The sequence below is a fragment of the Myiozetetes cayanensis genome, unplaced genomic scaffold (assembly GCF_022539395.1).
Source record: "Myiozetetes cayanensis isolate MyiCay16 unplaced genomic scaffold, myiCay2020 scf1, whole genome shotgun sequence".
Classification (NCBI taxonomy): Eukaryota; Metazoa; Chordata; class Aves; order Passeriformes; family Tyrannidae; genus Myiozetetes; species Myiozetetes cayanensis.
In genome coordinates, this window is record NW_026086604.1 from 99,147,158 (window position 1) to 99,169,065 (window position 21,908).

The 21,908-nt window shown below is 41.8% G+C and overlaps 3 protein-coding genes across 11 annotated transcripts in view; 1 reads left to right on the forward strand and 2 right to left on the reverse strand.

Annotated features, from left to right (window-relative positions):
* The window catches only part of LOC126647900 (cytochrome c oxidase assembly factor 1 homolog), a 51,681-nt gene extending 44,144 nt beyond the window's left edge, over positions 1–7,537 (reverse strand). The window contains exon 1 of the mRNA XM_050330494.1: positions 7,406–7,537. The gene's annotated coding sequence lies outside the window, so the exon portion shown is untranslated. The remainder of the gene's footprint in view (positions 1–7,405) is intronic.
* The window catches only part of EGFR (epidermal growth factor receptor), a 1,326,436-nt gene that overhangs the window by 944,246 nt on the left and 360,282 nt on the right, over positions 1–21,908 (reverse strand). The gene's annotated exons all lie outside the window — the stretch shown is intronic.
* The window catches only part of BLVRA (biliverdin reductase A), a 55,710-nt gene that overhangs the window by 12,008 nt on the left and 21,794 nt on the right, over positions 1–21,908 (forward strand). For 4 of the 9 annotated variants that reach the window (XM_050330341.1, XM_050330348.1, XM_050330363.1 and 1 more), the window contains one exon: positions 4,735–4,802. The exons of 1 other annotated variant lie outside the window; for it this stretch is intronic. In XM_050330341.1, the coding sequence (XP_050186298.1) occupies positions 4,735–4,802 (68 nt within the window). 4 more of the 9 variants (XM_050330391.1, XM_050330381.1, XM_050330435.1 and 1 more) reach the window with 4 other exon arrangements.

Here is a 21,908-nt window from a genome sequence, read left to right on the forward strand (position 1 = left end):
AATTTGAGAGGACGTGCTTTCACATAGTGGAAATATGAGAGGTGTCCTGTAGTTCAGCTTCACAAATGTTCCTGTTACTGAGGCCATTACAAAAGCTGTGTAAGGAACTTACTTCAGGTCTAGACACCTGTGAAGAAAATAACTGTAAACAAGTAGGAGGCTATGCACTAACATGAGAATCCACCCTTCTCACTCCTTTATATGGCATTGGCTTATAAAATTAATTACTTACATACCTCACAGAGACGCAATATTTAATTAATATTTGTTAAGCGCTTTGAAATTCTGATGGAAGACATCATATTACCGTGCATTATGACTAATACAGTGTAAAAGTGATGCCAGTGGTGTTGCTCAAGCAGAATGCTGAAAGGATATCTACTCAGTTTCTGATTTAAAAGGGGAATTAGGAAAGCATTTTAAAACTCAGCCTAAAGAAAAAGGGAGAACAGGGGAGGAGAGGAGCTAAAACAGTTTTCAGAGGAATTTACTATGCAGTGTGCATTAACTCTCGCAGTTACAGTGTAGGCACCTACAGCAAAATCCTGGCTCCAGTCAAGTACATGGAAAATGTTTCATTGACTTCAGTGAGGTGAAGATTGTTAGTTTTTGTCATAATTTCCAGCAGATGCATCCCATACAGAGGTTTACAACTTTGAACGGTTGATTGTTTATAGTTTAGGTGCAGGAAATAATCTCATCAAGTCAGGGCATGCTCACCATGTAAAAACAATGGCTCAGCTTCTAATCTTTCTACTACATCCCACACTTGGAGTAAATCTTTCCATTCTGTTAAAGAATTTGGACCTGGGCTACCTATTGAAGTTGGTGGCAAAACTTCAATTAAATGGAAGCAGTGTGGAGATCACCACAGATTTTGTAATAAACACGGGAGGCAAACATCCTGTGTTTAACAGTGGTTGTAACTCATATACATCCCTGGAAATCAACTAATTTACTCAGAAGCCTGTGGAATTCATAATTAATCCCTGACTGGAGGGAAAAAAAAGAAGTAACAGAAACTCAGACAACTTATTTTTTAAGCATTCATCCTTCATACCTAGCAGGATTAAGACTGGAGAAACATGTTCCTCACCACTTCTGGGTAAGGCAGACTTAAAGACTACATTTTTCAACTGAAAGCTTTGCACCTGTGAGGCTTAAAGGAGAAAGGTTTAAAAGAGAAGCAGGTGAGAGGCAGCAAAACTTGAAAGAAAGTACCTGGGAGCTTCTAGTATTAAGAAGGCTCACTGTACTGCAGGAGCCTTCAGCTACTTTAGATAGGAAACTAAGTGGAAAATTTTGAAGGATACAAGTTTCAGTACATTTTTATTTTTTAAAAGGATTGAAGACTGTTATGTGGTGTGTACGGGAGTCTTGGTAAGGTATTAATGTTTCTTTTCCAAGTGGTGTGTGATGATTTCCATCTTCTTAATGTGCTCCTATACAACACAAGGAATCTTATTAGTACTATTATTCTAAACCAGCTCTTAAGGTGGGCTTTTCTAACTGTGCTACGTGTAAAAACCTTGTACTACAGCAAAACCAGCACTTCTAGAGCAGTTTTGCGTCCACGCAATTGCTAGAACTAATGTAACGATGAAGTTGCACATGGCAACTTTCCCTTTTGCTTCTGCTACTGTGCTGTATGCTTTTAACTGTAGAGCAGGCTATGAAGCATGTAGGCTTTTAGCTTTCTCTCTCAGTGCTTGTACAGCTGTGTCCACAAATGTACATATCCAGTAAAATCCAAGGAAATGTTCCTGGGTGCCAGGATTAATCTTAGGTAACTGCAGCTCTAATAACTCACATGCTTTCTACTTAACAGAGAATTTTCATAAACTTCTTGCAGCAGCTCACATTGTAGCTCCATTTGCTGACAGTTGCTTTCCCATTCTAGTGGAATAAGCAACATCATTTTTCCATCTAAACTCAGTAGTCAAAATGGCTTCATGTATGAACAGCTCATATTGCAGCTCTCTGGATCCCAACAACAGATGGTATTAAGGGGTCAAGGAAAAAATTCAAGCCTAAAGCTTTTATTGACTGAAAGTTAAATGCTTAAGTCATGTGAAAACAGTGCTGTGTCATTCAGTTACACAGATAGGCTGTGTCTCCTTCCTCAGAATGCTCATTAATAACATACTTACTGGACAACCAGTTCCATTAAACACGGCAAGTGTTCCTTTGAAATCTGCCTTTATTATGGCTGGAGAAAATGGCGGGCAGAAAGTACAGAGGAAAAATCATTCCATCTTGTTTGGCAAGACTGCTTTCAGGGAAGACCACTGAAGAGATGCTAACTCTGTGTTTTGGAGGGATCTTAATTTTGTGGAGGAGTCAGAAGAAAACGATACCAGAGATCAGAGTATGCAGTCAAAGACCATTACTTAGTGATGTCTGCACTGAGCTGACAGGACATGAAGGACTTTTTAAGACAATATTGTTCCTTGTTTTAAGACCTCAGGAAAAACCACCATCCTTCTAAATAAGGAATTTCATTACTTGTTTGCCTCGCTGTGTGTCCGTCTACATTATCCTTGATTTTTTACCTGACTAGGTCTGTCTTTCTCCTACTGGCTTATCCTATTTTCCCCAGTAGGCTAAAGAGTAGCCCAGCAGCAATCTCTAAAAACCCACACCTGTATGGAAAGTATCTGAACTGACTCTAAATCAATCTAATCAATCCTAATCACTCTTAACTCACATGCTTTCCAGAGTAGGTTCTCACAGTTCTCTAACCTTTTAACTTATGTTTCTGTGCCTGGTTTTCATGTTAAAACTTCTTTCATGCTTCTCTTATGCCATGAACAGGACACAAATCTGTTAATTTATGTCTCTGGCAAGACTTGTATTCCTTCTGCTCATAGCCTGCCAAAACAAACTCTAGTTAGGCAGTTTAGTCACTGCAAAAGTCTTCGCATTCTGAGTATCTTCTTATTTTCTCCTACCTCAGAAGTACCCTACATACATTTCCCAGCCTCAGGGTGAATAATTTCTCATGTTACATTAAAATGAATGTTGTTCAGATGACCATGTCTTTTAGAGTAGTCCAGACCTTGATGTACCACCCTGTGTTTACACTTCCAATTTGTGGTGTTCACCAACACCACATAGCCAGTTGTAGATGCTCTTGTAGACTGCTAAAAGACTGAAAAGCACTGGTGCAAGGTCTTTGGGACTGTGTTAAGACTTCTGCTAGCTCAAATTTCCCTATGGATATTCCCATTTCTTATGGGTCTTCCTTCTGGGGATGTTTAGTACATCAGTTTTTAAATTATTTTAATGCTAGACTGGATTTTTATAATTAATGCTGGCTATATCTGTATCTGCTCTGAAAATCAAAACACCTGATGGTAAGAGTTGTGTTCCTACTACGTAGGCTTTGTGTGTATTGTTTTTTAGGGTAGCTCAGGCTTGTTCTCATGGACTTTCCCACCTATGAGTTGTGGAGAGAGTTAGGCATTCACCTGTGGTGCAGCCTCTGATGATCCATCTGAAAACTTCATGTTCAAGGCAAAGTGCAGTACACGGAGACAATCTGCTTCAAACCCATGCTCTGGGCTCTAACTCATTTAACAGCATCAAAGTGAGAATCTGCACTAGCGCTGGAGCATAGATCAACACCTGTCAGACAGTCTGGGAGATTACTGTTGCCATTAATGAACTTAATCCCCATCTGGAGAAGGCACACAGGGATGAGGAAGATTTCTATCTCTTTGTTAGTTAATGGGAGAAGCTTACAAAGCCAGTATTCAAAGCAGATACAGCTACAGATATGAAAAAAGAAAACATTCCCTGTTCACGTGCCTCCAGTTTGATCTACAAGACGTCTAATTATATGATGGCAGAACACATTTTGATGTAAGGGATAATTGGGCTTACTATGTTTAGTACAGTGATCAAATTAATGTCAGGATTGACTTTTTATTTGGTCTAAGGAGGTGTAAGAAAGGCAAGGCAAAACCCCTATTATCTACTGTGTACTGAGGATATGCAGAGAGCACTCTGAGACAGCTCTGGAAACAGGGAATATTTCAGCTGGTGGGATGCTATGCAATCACTTAACAAAAATATAGGAATACTAAGAAAAGCATATTACTCTGCCCTGGGAGAAGGGGGCTGAGGGGGTTAAACACAAGTGTTATTACTGCTGTGGAGCTATTAAAAAACCATCACTACAGCAGATAAAAGTATTTTGTCACTTAAGACATTCTAATACCAGAAAGCATCTCTGAAACCTGCTGAAAGGGAAATGTCAGTATAAAGTAGCTGGTGATGCTTTACAAATTGTTCACAACAGGGAAAAGACTAAGAAGCAATGTTGAACTGATAACTGGAACAGTGTTACTAAAATTTCAAGTTTTCTTGTGTATCAAGTAACTTTTCAGAAATACACTCTAAAGGAGTTTCTATTCCTTACAAGATGATGAGTAGAAAAAAGTAAGACTACGTCTTCAAGAGGTTAGCTCCCATACTGGCTTGATGGTCACATAACTGCTCCTTCCAGAAACTAAGAAACAATACAGCCTTTTTCTGCAACCTTTTCAGTTATGCAAAATCACAGCTCAAAACTGTAGACTAAGTCACTAACAGCATTACAGACAAATAGAAAAATGCAGCTAAGTCCCTTTTTTCCCTCTCCCCTCCCACTTGCTTGAATATGCAAGCATTTCAAGATCAAGTCTTCGCACAGATCAGTTGTTGACTTCTGTTTCTCTGGCACTTGTATAGGTGGGAGCTGGACAAGCAGTGAGGTTGATGTACAAAAGAAGGCTAGAGCTGGTGCAGCCAGCCTTCAGGTATGTATCTAGAGCTCCCTTCTAATTTTCAGAACAACCACAAGTTGGGCTGCCACCAAACTGTCCCCAGAGATGCTCTAAGGCCTCTCCCCCTGACTAAGTAAGGCAGGACAGGTAAAGAAGGGAAACTGCTGTGCCATAACAATGCTCACATGGACCTCTGCTGTATAACAGGTAAGTTGCATTCACCTGTGCTGGTTAAATTGCAGTAGGTATAAAAGAAAGGCCAAGTGCCCTAACAGCAGTGCTGCTTGGGAGGGCATGTGTGGCCTTGTCTCTTTGTGTGAGCGCCAGCTCTAAAGGTGCCTTAAGTGTAGTGAAAACAACCCCCAGCATCAGCTCTTCTTCCTGCTTGATTTTATGTTGTGGTCACAGCTGCACAGGTAAGGATGTTATTTTGCTTCTCTGGCATTGAGTCAAAACCCAGAAGTTTGTATTAGAAAAGTGGCCTGGAAAGTACTGCACTAACAGACATGCAAAGCCTCTGACTTCTGGGGAATAACCAGCTTTGAAGTAAAATATGCTCAGCAATAATCCGTGCACACTTCATTAATTTCAGAACTGCAACAGCAAAGTACTACTTAGAAAAAGCTGTAAGATAGTAATGAAGGGTTTGGGGTTTATTTTTATTTTTAATCCCCAAAGCTCCTTATCTCCATTCTCCATGTTTTTTCATTCAATTTACAGTAGTCTAAATTAAAGCTCATCCAACAAAAAAGTGACACATTAAGTTTGACTAACCTCTTCACCCCTCCCTTGATGACAATCCTTTCTTCCTCAAGGGAAGAAATGCAACAACTTTGCAATGGCTACATTGCTTGTTTAAGATAACTTTTCTTTGCACTTTGTGTTTAATGGAATTTGGCTGATCTGGGATATTTTAGCTCTTTAAATAATTGAGATAGTGACGGCAGCAGTTCTTGTCAAGTCTTAACGAACACAAAAGGGTCTCTAGGCACCAAGCTGCCAGAAAGGCAGTATTTTATTATCTGTCAACATGCACGCATCTTGCTCTACCACACCCCCAGTCAAATTTGAGAACCCCTTAACACGGGCTACTGCATGACATGAAACATCAGTTACTGCTCAAATTTGAGTCAAAGCTTAGACTTAAAGAGTAGTTGCAGTCCAACACTGCTTTTAAATGCAGCAGTGAGTTGCTGCTGCATGGGGGACACTCGTGTCCCTTTCCCTCCTTCTGCTGGCCTGTGTAGCTGCAGTGAATGCTGTGTCCAGAAAGCTGGAATGCACTGGAAAAGAAAAGTTCAAAAATCTAGTCGATCCCTAAACCTGATACAAGAGGTACAGCACGATGTTCAGCTGGGCAGTGGAACAGGGCCATCTTGCTGCCACAGCCTGCTATTACTCCAGCCTGTGAGACTGGACTAGGGAGAAGGGTTTTTTGGTTGATTGAACACTTCAGTTTATCAAAATCTGGCTCTAAAAGAAGCAATCCAGCCCGCTTTCATGCCTAATGCTCCCTTCTAGCACTTTAAGAGTTCATGTGAATGAACAGAAAGGAATTGAGTCAAAACCAACTAGGCTGGGAAGCAGGAGGAACCAATAAGAAGGGATATGGGAAACCTCGTCTTGTTTAGTGATCAGAGTAGTCTTAAACTGGAATGTTTCGACTTTTAGAGAAAGAAACATGGCAATCCCTTTCCTATGCAGCGTCTGAACATTAAATGTGTTGAAGACAACCTGATCACTTCACAAGTTGTGCCTGAATGACAAAGTACAGCTGACTGTAGTTTTCTGATAATACAGATGAGTTACTGCAAATAACTTGCCTTATGTTTGCCCTACCTCTTCACCTTTCCACTGGTTTTGGTCCTGTCAACCCGTTCCCCACAGCACAGGGGCTCCAGGGGCCTGGGCCTCTTTTAAACTGTTTTAAACTGTGCATATTTTAAACAAGGGATGTTTTCTGCCACGGCCCGCTGGCTACGGGGCAGAAGCAATGGTGGATGTGCTGCGCCTCCTGCACCTCAAACCTGCATGGAAGCTAGCGGTGTCTTTGAAAATGATAGCTACGTGGGTGAAGCCAACGTTGAAGGAGAAGGTCCTTACGGCAGCTTTAATATTTTGCGTGCATCAGGCTTTGTTTGTAGCTTCCTAGGTAAACTTGCCTCACGCCCCGCTTCCAGAAGGGGGTGAAGTGTATTTGAAGTGCAGTTACCCTTAGCGCGGCCCTGGTACTCGCACTGCGAGGCGGTGTATATGGTCACTGCCCTCGGACGCGCTCTCAGGGTCTCGGGCTCCTCGCTCAGCGCGCCCGTGCCCCCCATGACGGCACCGCTCCCCTCGCCGCGGTGCCACCGCTCAGTGCCCCTGCTTTGACCCCTGCCGCCTCTGTATTCCCTGCCGTTCTCCGCAGCCGCTGCTGTACTGCCTCGGCCGCATCCCTTCTGGATCAAAGCTACCCCCGAATCCCCATTCCCGCCCTCGCGGGGCCTCGGCCGCCCCACAGCCCCTCCCGCGCCCCGGCCGCCATTTTGTGCAGCGCCGGGCCCGCCCGGGGGCCGCGGTGCGGGCGCGGAGAGGGCGGTGGGGCCCCGCCGTGGCCGCGCCTCGGGCTCGGCTGCCCGTCCGTCCCCACTCACGGCAGCGGCGGTCGGCGGTCGGGCTCACGCTTGGGCCGTGGGGGCCGCCATTGCTGCGGTACCGGCGGCGGGCGGCAGAGGGCAATGGCAGGTGGCGCTGCGAGTGCAGGGGAAGGGTGTCATCGAGTTACAGAATATGCTGAGCTGGAAGGGACCCACAAGGATCATCGAGTCCCACTTCTGGCCCCGCACAGGACTATCCCCAGACCATCATGTAGCCTGAGAGCGTTGTCCAAGCGCTTCTTGAACTCGGGCGGGCTTGGTGCTTGGAAGTGCTCCCCACTTCCTTGGGGAGCCTGTTCCAGTGCTCAGCCATCCTCTGGGTGTTTTTTCCTACAGCTCCCCTGACACAGCTTCATGCCGTTCCCTTGGGTTCTGTCACTGGTCGCCAGAGAGAAGAGACCAGTGTTTGCCCATCCTCTTCCCCCTACGAGGAAGTTATAGACTGCAATGAGGTCTCCCTTTAGTCTTTTCCAGGCCGAACAGACCAAGTGACCTCAGCCGCTTCTTGTACGGTTTCCCACTACAGACCCTTCACTGTCCTCATTGCCCTCCTTTGGACGCTCTCTTTCTTACATTGTGTTCTGTTGCATCGTGTCTCAACCAGGGCTTTTTTATCGAGGGTCCCTCTCCTCGGCATCCTAGTTGAGGGTTTCCCCTCGGTCTGTGCCTTGCTGGAGCTGGTGGGTGTCCCACAGCTGTGGCTTCGGCTGCGGCGCTAAGCTGTGGAAAGCCTGCAAAGGGAGAGCTGCAGTCCCCCAGCCGGCTGCCACCACATAGACCTCCCAGCAATCCAGGTTCCCCCAGCTCTGCACACACCTGAACTTGCTGCCAGAGATCCGCTCTCTTTTATGGTGCTTTAATATTATTTTTTTTCCGAGACAAGGCCCGATCCAAAGAACACCATAAAACGACTCTCGTGCAGTCAGATAAAACTGAAACGCTCAACAGAATCTCTGCAAATGTCCGTCCAGCAATCCCCCCAAAAAACTCTGACTCTAATCTGACCATCTAATTCATTCACTAATATTAATGTTTAATTTAATCACTGCTGTCTTTAGCTCATCTTTTTCATTCCAGATTTATCCCTCCCCATTGTCCCATGTAAGCTGGTGTCCCTGTCAGAGTTTATTTAAGTGAGCTGTCCAGTGCTGTCCCTGAGCTCAGCACTTAGGCTGTAGCATTTGCAAAGTGTGTGTGTGAGTGCTGCTGGATTACATGATCCTGAGCCTTGGCTTGCAGTTTTAATTCGTCTGAAATTAAATGATGAGTGTACCAATAACGTCAGTGTTCCACTGCTATTCCTTATTTCATTCTACCTGCTTTGATGTTTGTTGTATGTGCTTCCTGGCTGAGGAATTGAGTCAGGCACTCTCCTCGGTGCTGTTGCCAAGCCAGTTTGTTCTGTTATCCAATATTCTGTTATTCCATCTTATTTACGCTTTTTGTTTTACCGTTGTGATTTAATGGAATACTATCTGCTCTTTTATTCTTCCCTATTGATGCTGAAAATCCTCAGAATGATTAACTGCTCATAGACTTTTTCATCTATAAGCAACAAGGTATTTGTTTATTCAACGTTGGGAGCAAGCCAGCTCGTGCTGGACAAACTTGCTCAGCTTGAAAGTGCAAAAGCAAGCCATTTTATACACTTTAGATACGTGGTTACATCATCTAACATACATATTAATAAGTAGGCTAGTCTCTGGGCGGAATCTTTTCAGAATCTCTTTGGACATGCGCCGTCTTCTGCTGTGGGGGTCTTCTCCTTGAGCCTTCACCCCACTGATGTCTTCCTTGATTTGACCTCTTCAATTTTCTTTGTTAGGTGATCTGTATTCTTTAAGTTTGCAAAATTGTGGCTCTGGGCCTTCTGTATCTTATTCAAACATCTTGTTTACCTAATTTATTACCTTGTGTATACTACTCCTATTTTTTCTATAATAAGGACTTTGGTCTAGTGAGTAAAACAGACCATGATATTAAACAGTACTTCTAAAATGTTCTTCTAGCGAAACAGGCAGAACAAATAGGACAAGGTATAGCAGCTGAACCATTGATAACTCTTTTATTGTGCCTTTTTGCTATCAGTATATATATCAGTATAAAATTGTTTCTTCCCATGGAGGACTTCTAGTGGTTTCAAGTCAGCTCCTGTCATAAGGAGTTGATTATATGACTCTGCATTGCTTAGTTGTTACTGACAAAATAATTGACACTTGAAATGTTGCTACACTGTAGCAGAAATTAATTAATACCTCTCCTTACGACTTGTAACACCCCTGGGGTTGTGGAAGGTGAGAGCGGGTAGAAACATGGTATGGAAAGACAATCAGCAGAGCTAAAGGATGTGCAGATATGACTGAAGAAGAGACAATGAGAAATACAGGAAAAAAAAGGAGCGGGTGGCCTCCTCCTATACTCTTAAGAAGCCCTGGTGTTAAGAAGACTGTTTTGTATGCACAGCTGCAGGTTTTTTAACCTCTCTTCCTCTCCTCCTGCCTTTCCACTACCATCCCTTCTTTGTGGGAACTGGTGGCTTTTAGGTTCAGGGTGGTCTGACTCCTACATATCTAATTACCCTCTGAAAAATCTATTTCATACATTTCAGACCTGAAGAAGGATTTTGTGCCAAAAGCTTGTCTACAGTTCCCAGCTATGCCTGTGTTGGCCTAACTACCGCTGCAGGCCTTTTTTCCTGATAATTTTGCAATGATGAAAGCCGTACAATATCCATCCAATTTTGGTGAAGTTTTATTGGTACTGAAAGATACTCATTATTTATAGATAGTCTTTCTGCTATTTCCATATGGAAAGAGAAACAGATGGTGTTAGACACTGTTATACCAGTAGAGCTTTGTCCATTCTGGGGGCTATTTGCTGTTGCTTTTTTTCCAGGCTGGTGTTTCCCCCTGCCCACTATCACCACTCTGGGGACCCAACTTCTCTTGCTACCTTGGCCACTCATCTCACGGCCACAAATGAACTCCTCCAGAGCCCATATCTGGTTCCACCTCTGGAAGAACCACTCCCCCCGCCCCCCCAGCTTCCAATCTTGTCCAGGTCTGGAGCTCATTTGAATGCTGAGGTTTTTATCTAGCCACCTGAATAAGTAAACAAACTTATGGCAGAGGGAGCTCTAGGCTGTATACAGGGATCAAACAGCAAGTAAGTACATCAGTGGTTTAAGGTAACCTAACTCTACAGTGTTGTGAAAAAAGCAGTTGTGCCCTCCTGTTTGGCTGTGTGCTGTGCCACTTCCATCTGGTTTGGCGATCTGATTCATTTGGAAGGTGGGTGGGTTTTTTGGTTTTTTTTGGACAAGAGTAATTATGAGATTGGATGTGTCCCACATCCTGTAGAACACGTGGCTGTACAAATGGGAGCATGGTTATTGAATCCAAGGGCTCTGAGTTACGTCTGCCTCTAATCACTCCCATATGCATTCTTTCATATGTTCTGCTATGCGTTAAGGTTTCCTATCATGTGTTAATTGATTCATTACTTTATGCTAAGCATACTGTCACGTGCTAATCATTAACTGTCCCATATGTTGAACTTATGGTGTACATCTTTAAATTCTGTATCTCCTCATCTGCCAATCCCCTTTTATGTAATATCACATACATGTTGGAGACATTCAGACTTTAAACTTCCTGCTCGTTAGTTTTGTGAATAGTGCTTGAGGTGCTCTCTGGAGCTCCTCCTTATTTCAGTTGTCTAATGACTGTAATTAAAGCTGCTGTGGCATAGATCTGTGCTTTAGCCTATGGTAATACAGAAAGTTTGAGAGGAAATGGAAAGAGTTTTGAAACATCCTGTGACGTATTTGAAACAACCAACATGGTAATGTCAGCATAAACTCTGTGTGCAGGGCAAGTTATGTTAAACTATGGAAGTTTTACAAGAGTTAAAACTTCATAACTGGCTCAGAAAATGTGACTCTGGAAGTTTTCACAAGGAAATGTAGCTGAGAGAAGGCCAAGGGAGTTCCTGAAGTCTTTCTAATAAGGAAGTTAACTGGCCAGAAATGAGTGAGAAAAGATGGAAACTAAGGTGTGTCACTCTCAAAATCCCAATCTGCAGAATTTCAGTATAAAGGACAAATGACAGATTTCTTCTGGTATGACTACTTACACAGCACACCCCAAGATTTATCAGAAGCAGGTTGAATTGAACACACTTATGTGTAAAACAAAAAAAGTACTGAGTTCTCCAGTGTTATTTCTATTTCATGTTTGAGATGAACGAGTACAGAATTTGATCCTCTGTACATGTAGTCCCAATGTAACACAGTTTTAGGTTCCATGTGGAATTCAGACCATCCTCATTTAATACACTGCTCATTGCAGTGACTGCTGGCCTGGGGGTAAATAGCTGCACCCTCACAGGCTTTTATCTTCCAAGACCTGAAAGCAACAGCTAAAAGTCCTGTTACGTATAGATAAGAAATGGCAAGTAAAGAGGCCAGGAATAAGATCTGGGTAAAAAGTGGCTTTCCTAGGAAAAGCTAGTGCTTAAGGACAGTATGTTGAGGGCCAGGAAGCAATCCCTGCAGAAAGGGAGGCAAACAGTCCTGAGTAAGAACTTGCCTAACACTTGGCCTTGCCTGTCGCAGCATCTGCTCTCTGTATACCTGCTGCTTGGGCAAAGCCAGCCAGAGAGTGATTTCTTTCCCACTTGGCACCGTTGAAACCGTTGAAACTCCCAATTTCCTGTGCAATGTAAACCCTTGGGATGCAGCGGGGCAGACACAAGCATTGCTGGTGTACCAGTGTCTGCAAGCCATTGCAGTGAGTGGGCTCTGGGTAGCGCCTGGCTGAGGTTGTGGTCCTGCACGTGGGCTCGTTCCCCGGTGTGCAATGCCAATTCACACACGGAGGCGAGGTGGCTATTTCTTTATTCTAGTTTCTGCAAAGTAGGGAGCTAGGTGGTAACCCACAAAAGGCTAGCTTCCCCATCATCAAAACTTTACATTACTTATACATTTTAGTAAACAAAAGTATCAGTATTCATTGGCTACAAGTTACATAGTGCTCTCATTAGGTAGTAGTCTATTTTCTATTGGTTCAATGATTCTCTCACTTCTTATGCTAAGTAGTCCTCATGTTGTCTCCTCCTTCTTTTGAGTCGGTGTGCTGTGAATTAGCGGTTTCGATCTCCCCCTGCCAAAATCCCTTTTACCCAGTTAGCACTTTAGACTGTTGGCGCTGTTTGCTCCTCCTTCTGGCCCTGCCTCGGGTGTTCTGCCAAGCATCCTTGTAGTCTGTTAGTTCAGCATTCCATAGTGACTGATTTCAATAGAGATATAATCCTAAATTCCTTTTTTTCCCCCTGTTCTTTCTCTGTGGATGCATTTACTGAGGCATATAAGCGTATACAATGCCTTTTATTGATATGTAGTTTACCTATTTGGAAACTGCGCGGGCCTTTAACAGGGGGTCTCTCCCAGGTCCCCGGGGAGGTGTCCCAGAACGACACTGTGCCCCTTGGCAGCCACGTGCAGCTTTCTTGGTGTGTCCTGAGCGAGAACTCCCTGCACCAGCTGCCTCTGGCTACAGCCCGCCCCTATGGAGCCTTATTGGATTCCTGGCCGAGGGGGTGTTGCTGCCGCGGCGGCGATAGGGCGTGCGGTCGGAGATATGCCGGAGCTGCGGAGCGTTGTATAAGAGGGAGCGGTGGAGAATTAAACAGGCTCGCTTTTCTCCTCTGTGAGCTGACGAGGTTAGTGGCTATTACTTATTCCTTGCTGACTGTAATTAGGATTTGGAAGCAGCGCTTTCGTCTCTTGCCTCCGCCCCCCGCAGCCCTCCCCAAGGTTGCTCGCTGCCGGCGTTCCCCCCTCGGTGGCGAGGGATTGGGGGAGTCCTGCGAGTCACGTTGCTCCCAAGACACCACCACAGCAGAAGGGAGAGACCGGCACTTGGGAGCGGGGACACGGGGAGAAAGAAGAAAGGGACAAGCCTTTGGTTTGGAAGAATATCCAAGGTGCAGTGAAAGCAGAGAATTAGCCTGTAAATGATGTGGAAGTAGCCAATAAGCATCATGGGGTGGCCAGGGCACTTCATCGTGAGGGTGTGAGAGCTCATATAAAGCCTTTCCTACAAAGTGGCGTCTGGGCTTGTTTTGAGAAGTGCTGAGCTTCTTCCAAATCCTGTTAAAATCCATGTTTACTGCAGGTGTTTGACACTCCCTTCTGAACCAGCAGACTGTACCTCAGTTTACCCATATTACCAACTGAGGATGAGAATATTTTCCTTTTATAAAGGAACGTGGTGGGAACATGTTTCACACAGCTTTTGGTGGGAGAAAGGTGATTCTTATGTTCTCAGATACAGTACAGAATCTGTATGTAAAACACGGTGACACTTTATTAGTAATTATTTCATGTTCTAATCACAGCTGTCGCCTATATCTTAAAAAAAGAGAAAAATATCAAGTCTCAATCTACATACAGTGAAAAGACAAGCTCAGCCTTTATATAACTTCTGGCATCATGCTGAACTTCTGTGTTGGAGCTTGTTAAAAAAAGAAAACAACCAGTGTTAATTAGGGCAACAGTTTACTTAATTGATTTTGTATGAAATAATTTTTATCCAATTCCTTGCATTGATTTGCCAAATTATTTTTTGTGGAGTGAGGATAGTCTTTTGGCTGTTGGTTCTCTGATTACAGATGTGAACACAGAATGATGCTGTGCCAAAAATCAATAACATAGTGTTTGAGCATCTCTCTGCCATTTGTGTCAATAAATGAGAAAATTAAGACAAATCTGTTTCAATAATATAAATCCAACTTGAAGTTTAATCTTCACAAAATAAAGAGTAATAAGTTCATATTTTAAATTATTTTCAGCATATATAAGAAAGCCTTAGTTAAAGTCTTACTTTAAAGACTTTGAAAACTAGGCTCAGCAGATGAGAACAGGACCACTTTGCTCTCTGCACTAAAAATGAACTGTCATGGTCAATGCAAGTGAAGATAAATGGATAAATTAATGGACCAGTTTTCAAATTAAAATGGGAATGACTTTCCATGTTATGTTTTGGTGTCAGGACTTAAGTAAGATGGAAGACTGGAATGCACATTGGCATTTTTGCTTTTTAATGATGACTCTGAAGTAACCTCAGTTCATCTGTCTTGTAGAGAGGATATTGCACTGCTGGAAAGAAGTTGAATGGCTAACAGAAAGAGCTTGGATGTATGTGATATAGCAGCGTTTGCAGTGGGAGAACAGTTCCCTGGGAAAGGAATTTCTGTGTTTTAAAAGGTGATAGAGCAACATCAACATACGCTGGGCTGCGGATAACTTTGTCACCTCTAATTTCCACACAGCCTTAGATCTTTCTGAAACTTGCAGGTAGTTCTCAGTGCATTAAAAAACTTACATTATGCTTGTACTGCATGTTATTAAGCAAGACATCAAAAAGGTTGCTTCACTGAGGGAGGAGGGAATGGGGCTTAGGGAAGAAAAACAATCTGAAAGTCAAGACACCAGCTTAATCCCATAGTTAAAAAAAAAAATTCCAAACCACGCTGGATGTATACATGCCATGCTGTAACTTAGTAGAACGAAGGTTGCTGAGGATCTGTCCCACTTCTCTGGGGCTTACCTTGAACCACTGCAAGTGTTCTCTTACCTGTAAGGCCTAATTGTTGGGCTTACATCTTGAAACTTTATAAAATAATCGCAACTATAATAAAAACATAAATATACATTTTACTTGTTTCCTCTCTACTAAGCAAAGGGAGCTTTGGCTTTTTGTTTAACTGAACTTAAGTATTCCCTAGACTGTTTGCAACCCAGACAGAGCTCTCCTGTCTAATTAGAAAACATTGCAGAAAACACACCTGACTGGGAAAGATAATGAAATGCCTTCGCTAATCCTGTCCCTCCAGATAAGCACAATCCCCCCTTTAGCAACATGAGTTCAACAATTAGCATAAATGAAGTGTCTCCTTTTTTTTTTAATCTTTAATCTTCTGTCTTTTCAGTATACCATTATAAAACAGTTAGAAAGAGCCTGTTTGGGGCAACTAGTGTTCCTGTTATGGTAACTATCCTAAATTCTAAATTAAAGGCTACACTACATTGGCTAATAAAACAAACTCTCTTGGTTCAAGTAATGTTACCATGTTTATTAGCTTTCCCTTTCAGTGAAAGGTATAGGCAGAAAAGCATATTCATTGTCTTGTCACTACCTTTGTTCTGTGAATGAGAGGATAAGAAAGCTGTGGGAAAGGACATGGAATAATTAAATAATCCCTAAATAACAGAAAGAAAGAAAGAAAGAAAGAAGTTGTACAGGATGTGAGGGATAAAGTTGAGACCACAATTGCTGAAATGCCATTCTTTGCTATGCTATAAAGCTTTGTGACCCTTTCTGTTGCTAGGCAGAGGCAGCCCTTAGTCAGTATTTAGTGTCTTTTACTGGCTCCAACACAGATTAGCCACAGAAGACTGGTTAGTCTGTTATTTGGTGATGAACATAACATATTCTCATGCTTGTCTTTGGAGTAATTTGCTAATTTTTCTAAGACATAGCACAGTTGTGTGTGACTGGAAGTGGGATTAGCAGGTTGGTATAGATCTCTCTGTGTCTAGTCTTGGTGACAGAAGATACAAATGTATGAAGGATTGAGAATTTCTTTTTTTTTTTTTTTTTTTTTTTGGTGTCACCATTACATCAGATTCGTAAAATGTGGATGGAGAAGGCAAATTAGCTCCTGGTTTGTGTCTTTTTTTTTTTCTTTTTCCCCATAAGTATGGAGTGTTTGACTTTTCACTCTGAGTATCCTGGAATGCAGTATATGTTAGAAACAGTCCTGAGGTGTCTGAGATGTCTTAGGTTCATCATCCAGAAATCAGCATAACCAATCCCAGCAGCTGCTGAAAATGTTTGCTCTAGGAAACCTGTTTTTCATTTGGACTTTCGGTTTTTTTAAAAATCTATTTCAGATGTGCTTACTTTCATAGTGAAGTGAAATGGCTATCCATGTATTTAACTCAGTATTTACAAATTAAGGGGAACTGTCTGTTTTTATATGCCTGGCATCTGTAATGAGATCTTAAGACTGAGGGCTCTTAAAAAACTATTTTCAAAATAAATAGGTCATTTGCCTGACTGTTTAAAAATAGGAATATTCTGACAGGTGTTTCCAATGCAGTCCTTCCTGGATAGGTCCTGGTGACAGTCATCCTGATCTAGTAATATTTGCAATATTGACACAATGAAGGCATGGCAAAAGAACCATAAAAATAACCATATTATATGATAATATAAACAGGGCTTAAAGTGGCTGGTCCTTTGTTTTAGGGAAGATTTCACATCCTTTCTTCTTTTGCCCTCCAAGCAGGGAATGTGGCCATGTAATTCTCTGGCTCCTCTGAACCTAGTTTATCTGTTAAGACTCTATCAGAGAGGATGCTGCTTTCTCAAGAGGGCAGAAATGAAGAACACAGTTGTTATTCCCTGGAGTCTTTGAAGAAGCCCTAATTTTACACCAGGGATATGCATGAGGCACCTTGTTTCCCAGAGATTAGGTTTCTTTTGGTTAAATGACTCCTAAATGAGGCTTTACCCCTTCATCTTTTGCCTGTGGGATCTCATACTATTATGCTGACGGAGATGGCCTTTTTCATACAGAGAATCCTCATCAGCAGGGAGAACTCATGCAGTTGCCAAGTCACTCTCCATAATATTTGAAAAGTCATGGCAATCAGATAAAGTCCCCAGTGACTGGAAAAAGGAAACATCACACTTGGACAGGGGGATTGGACTAGAAGAACTTTAAAGGTTTCTTTCAACCCAAACCATTCTCTTGTTTTAACAAAGTACATTCCTTTACATTGTGCCAATTATTATTTTTAATTTCCTGCTCCCACATTACCTTATTTTTGTTTATATGCCTATCTGGAATAAACTTTCCTATTCCAGACTGCAGAACTAAAATCCTTTGGGAGGAAAAAGCATCCAGCCTTACAGCAAGGGTAGTCAAATGGCTTGTGGTCTGTAAGTCTGTCTCACAAGCCATTTTTGGGCCATTTTTTGCTCTTTCTCTGACTCAATCCTGAACAGAGCCAATGGATCTGAGTGGACTCAGAGGATTATTAGAGATGATTACAGGCAGTTGTCATTTACATAGTCTGAGCTGCTGAGGCCTCATTGCTGCCCTTAGGTACACAAGTCTGGCCATGGGAGGGAAGAACAGAGATTTAGTGTCCAATATGTAAGACAGGTGTCTATAAAACAGTGACAACTTACAGATGCCCATGTGTAGTGTTTGTGTTTATCGTATTAGTGTAATATGCCTTTTGTTTTCCAATTCTAATGATAAAGAAAGAGTTTGTTTGAAACTCATTTTATGGAGAGGCCACAGTCATGCCTGAGATGTGGATAGCTTAAATAATAGACAATAAACTTTAAAGGTTACCTTTCTTCCCAGAACCTCAAAATGCTTTCTGGGGTTATAGTAGCAGAGAAGAAGGGATTTAGATGGGTATTTTGAAAAGGAGCAAGGCTGAATAAAGCAATGATCAGGATTGCTGTTACATTTAAAAATTACTATTGATGGCACAGGATGGTGGTAGTTCAGTACAGCCACTCTCTTCAGAACTCAGTGACCTCTTTGGCTGTTTAAAGGAATGGTTCAGTTAAGGACATGAACTTGAGTTGGGGACAAATCTCTTCTCCAATGAGAGTAACTGTTAAATCACTTCACCAAAATATTGCAGAAAAAAATGGAGTGGATATATTCTAGTAAAATCTGGGTAATAGAGAGAAATGTTTGCATCATGTTTAAACATGTTTAAATGCAAGTATGGACTCTAAAAAATGTAGTGCTTCCATGATCCAGTTATTTTTCTTCCTCTTTTACAAGGTATATTCCCCTCTTTCAGCGCCCCAAGTACTGTCTGCTCCTGAACCTTTGCAATAACTGTTTTAGTTATTTCAAAGTTAGGTGCTTGTGCCAATCCTGCTTTTTATGGAATATTATCAATTTGTTCAGCCACAGTTGTTATAAATAACGTAATAGTCTGCACTGAGTACATGCAGTTGGCAGAGGAAAGGAAAGAGTGATACTGGATTATTTTATCCCAATTCATGGCCATGCTGGTTCTGAAAAAGTTGTGTTTTTAAAATGATCCTCTGAGCAGGCAGTCACCTTCACTAAAACCTTCCAGCTCCACATCTTTGAAGGCAGATTGTGAGGAGTAAGGGGGAGTTGGGGGTATTTAAGTCTATTAGCCAGTTGTGGTTATTTTCACATAGATTTTGGAGAGGGTCTTGAGTTTTTGTAAGCAGTGCCAGCAGCTTCACTGTTCCCAAACTGACAGAATTTAACAAAGTATGTAGAATCTGTGATGCCCTTAATATATTGGCACAATCCATCCTGTACCCTTCTTCAGGCTGTCCCTGCATGGACTCAACCATTAAGTCCGTTTATGGTTTTTGATGAGTTTTGTATTCATTACGGATTCATGTGCAGGAGTTGAAATATATATTTGTCTTTCACTTAACATGTTTTAAATACAGAGTTTGGGAGTGGCTTGAGGCAAGTTGAATCTTCTACTTTGCTTGAAGTTGGACCTAACTTGATGGCAGTTTTCTAGGTCCTTTTGGAGACTTTTTGGAACAATAAATCTGGGGATTGTGAATGTGTAAAGAGGCAGACAGTTGTAAATAGGAACCATTTTGTAGGTTCTTCTTGTTTATCAAGGCCAAGCCTGAGCATGTCAGGCTCTAGCTTGGCATGCTTGAAGGATCAGGTTTAGACATGCTCAGAGATGACTGACTGTACAGGCAAATCAAACCTAGTGGTAATTTAGCCATGTTCTTGGCATATAAAACTACATCTCTGCTCGCAGAAATCGCAGTGTTTGATATGGGTAGACCTAAGGATTGAAAGGGGAGACGTGGCGATTGCTTCTGCATTGTGTTCAGTTATACACAAAGAAAACATTGTTCTTCCTAAAACACTTTGCATGCAACCTTATGTGTAATTGCAGTACTGTGGGAAATACGCTTTTACGGGTTTTCTGTAAACTTTAAATTTTTTTTTAATTCATTTTTTTATCAGGTTTTAGGTAAGATACCAAATACCCCCTCTAGTGGCTGATATGTCAGTAAAGGTGTTCTGCTTTTTTGGGACAAAAATGATGAGTAGCATGTCAGGACTACTTGACTGCTAAAGCAAATTGATTTACAGACTAACTCTTCATAAGAGAGAGCACGGCCTATCTGATTCTTGACTTTTGTGTTGCCCAGTAACATGAAAAATACTGAGCTCTAAAGTCAGGAGTGAATAACCTCAATTGTTCATTCAAGAACTTCTGGTTTTCCCTAGTGTCAAGCAATTTCTGACACTGGTAGATTTCCAAAATGTAATAGGAATGGAGAGAAACCATTACATTTTTCAGGCCTTATCAAGTCACAGACTTGATAAAATGACAGAGGTGGCCTCTGGTGTTACGAGTTGCTGTCATACTAACAATGCTGGCAGAGTGTTTCATCAGCCATGGTAAGCAATATCTTTATGGTGACTGCAGCGTGTAGCAGGGGTGCTTTTTTTGTTTGGAGAATTCTCAAAATAGGTCAGCCTGTTATAGATCTGGGATGCAGTGACCTTTAGTGGACCGGAAGATAGGTATCATCGATTGGATTGAGTCCATAAAGATATTAAAAGAACATACTTGTAGCTGGATATGTGTTTTGTTCTTGTACCTACTAATATTACAGTAAACAGCAAGAACTCTTATTTCTTAATGGGCTCGTGGGAGTATTCTCATTGAGATCAATGGAATTACTTGTGATTAAAACTAAGCAAGCATATAATTCCTTTTAGGTTTTGGGTTTCAGACTTAATTTAACAGCAAGAGAAGGGAAAGAAGAAACCTGTTTTTGTGTTATGCATTATAGAGCGTTTTTTTATACAGATATTTCAATACAAACTTTGGTTACCGTCATATTTTCTAGATGTCTGTTCTGTGTGGGATTTCCTACAGAGAAGAAGAGAGATTGTAGTAATACCTACTTCTTACATTGCACTTACTGTCAGTAGGTGTGAGAATGCTCTACAGAGAGAGGTTTCTGCTGTTCTGGAGCTGGGAGGACTGACCAGGAAAGGGGGTGTGCTTTGCTTGCTTTTGGTCACCCAGTAAACTTCTCAGAGAAAACGAGAATACAGCATGGAAATACGGATTTCCTGCATCTGCTCAGCACAGCTCTGCATTCTTTAGGCCCTCTGAAGAAGTAAGAGCTTGTAGAAAGAAATGCAGTAATCGACAGGAAAATTCAGGGGCAGATGTAATTGAGAAAATATTTCAGAACGTTTTCCTGTAATTGTTCATCATCACTTCCAGTTGTATTACACCAAAAGCTTGGAAGCCTCTTCTGGCATTAGAGTTTACCTGAAAAGTACTTGCGAATCTTTTAAGTGATGTGGAGAAGCTTCTTCTCTCAGTAGGTGATACAGCAAAACCAAAATGAGCAGCATAAGGGAGGGAAGGGAATGGGCTGAGATTCTTGAGCATATCTCAGCTCCCTGCCCTTGTGATTAGCTCTGAGTAAAGTTTCCCCAGAAATGCAGGTATGGATAAGTAGTCCCCCAGTCATTGTTTTTAACAGAACATGAAAAGCTCTCAAAAAAAAAAAAAAAAAAAAAAAAGAAAAAGTGTAAGAGTCAGCACAAGACAGCAATATCTTTGTATGAAATAGATGTTCAAGCAGAGTCTCAGTTATTAGTGTTCAGACACTTAGCTGTGCAGAGACTTTACTCTGGGGGCTTTATTGCTCTGCAGGGAAGCCAAGGAACATGGTTCATGGTCCACAGGGACCTGGCAGAGTTCAACTTTGTGATAGCTGTAGTGTTTTATGTGGGTGTTAAGTCAAAAAAAGTGGTGGAGGATGTTTCATGCCTTTTTTTTTTTTTTTTTTTTTCTGAGTTAGAACCATTTTTAGCTTTACAGGGGTTATTTTCTCAGGCACAGATTGGGACTGTAGCAATAATATTGTTTGATCCCATGGAAAATTAGGATCTGTGAATTATTGATAGCTCCAAAGCATAGCTCATTCTCCTGAATAGACTTTACTCCAAAGTAATTGGCTTGTTGCTTGTTAAAACACTCTTCTCTTCTTCTATTACTGCGCTTTCAAAAAGTGTTAGAGCACATTAAAACCTGAAAGAAATTTTGGTGGCTTTTTTTGTCTCTCTTTGGTTTAGGCCTGTCTAATTAGCCACAGACAAACAGCCTTTGATTAAAAAGTAGCTGTGATGAGGCTGCAGTTACATGCAGTTGTTTATTTACCCACCAGAAGTTTCACAAGACTTTCTGAAATTCACTCCAGAATAGTTCCTGGAAAATTATCATTATAAGTAAGGGTTTTCTTTTTTTTTTTTTTAAGGGAATATTTTTATAATATAAAAAGTGGAGTCCTTCATGGAGCCCTTCTTAATTAATTTTCAGGTGCCCCAAAGCAGGCTCAGCTCTTTCTTGGATAGT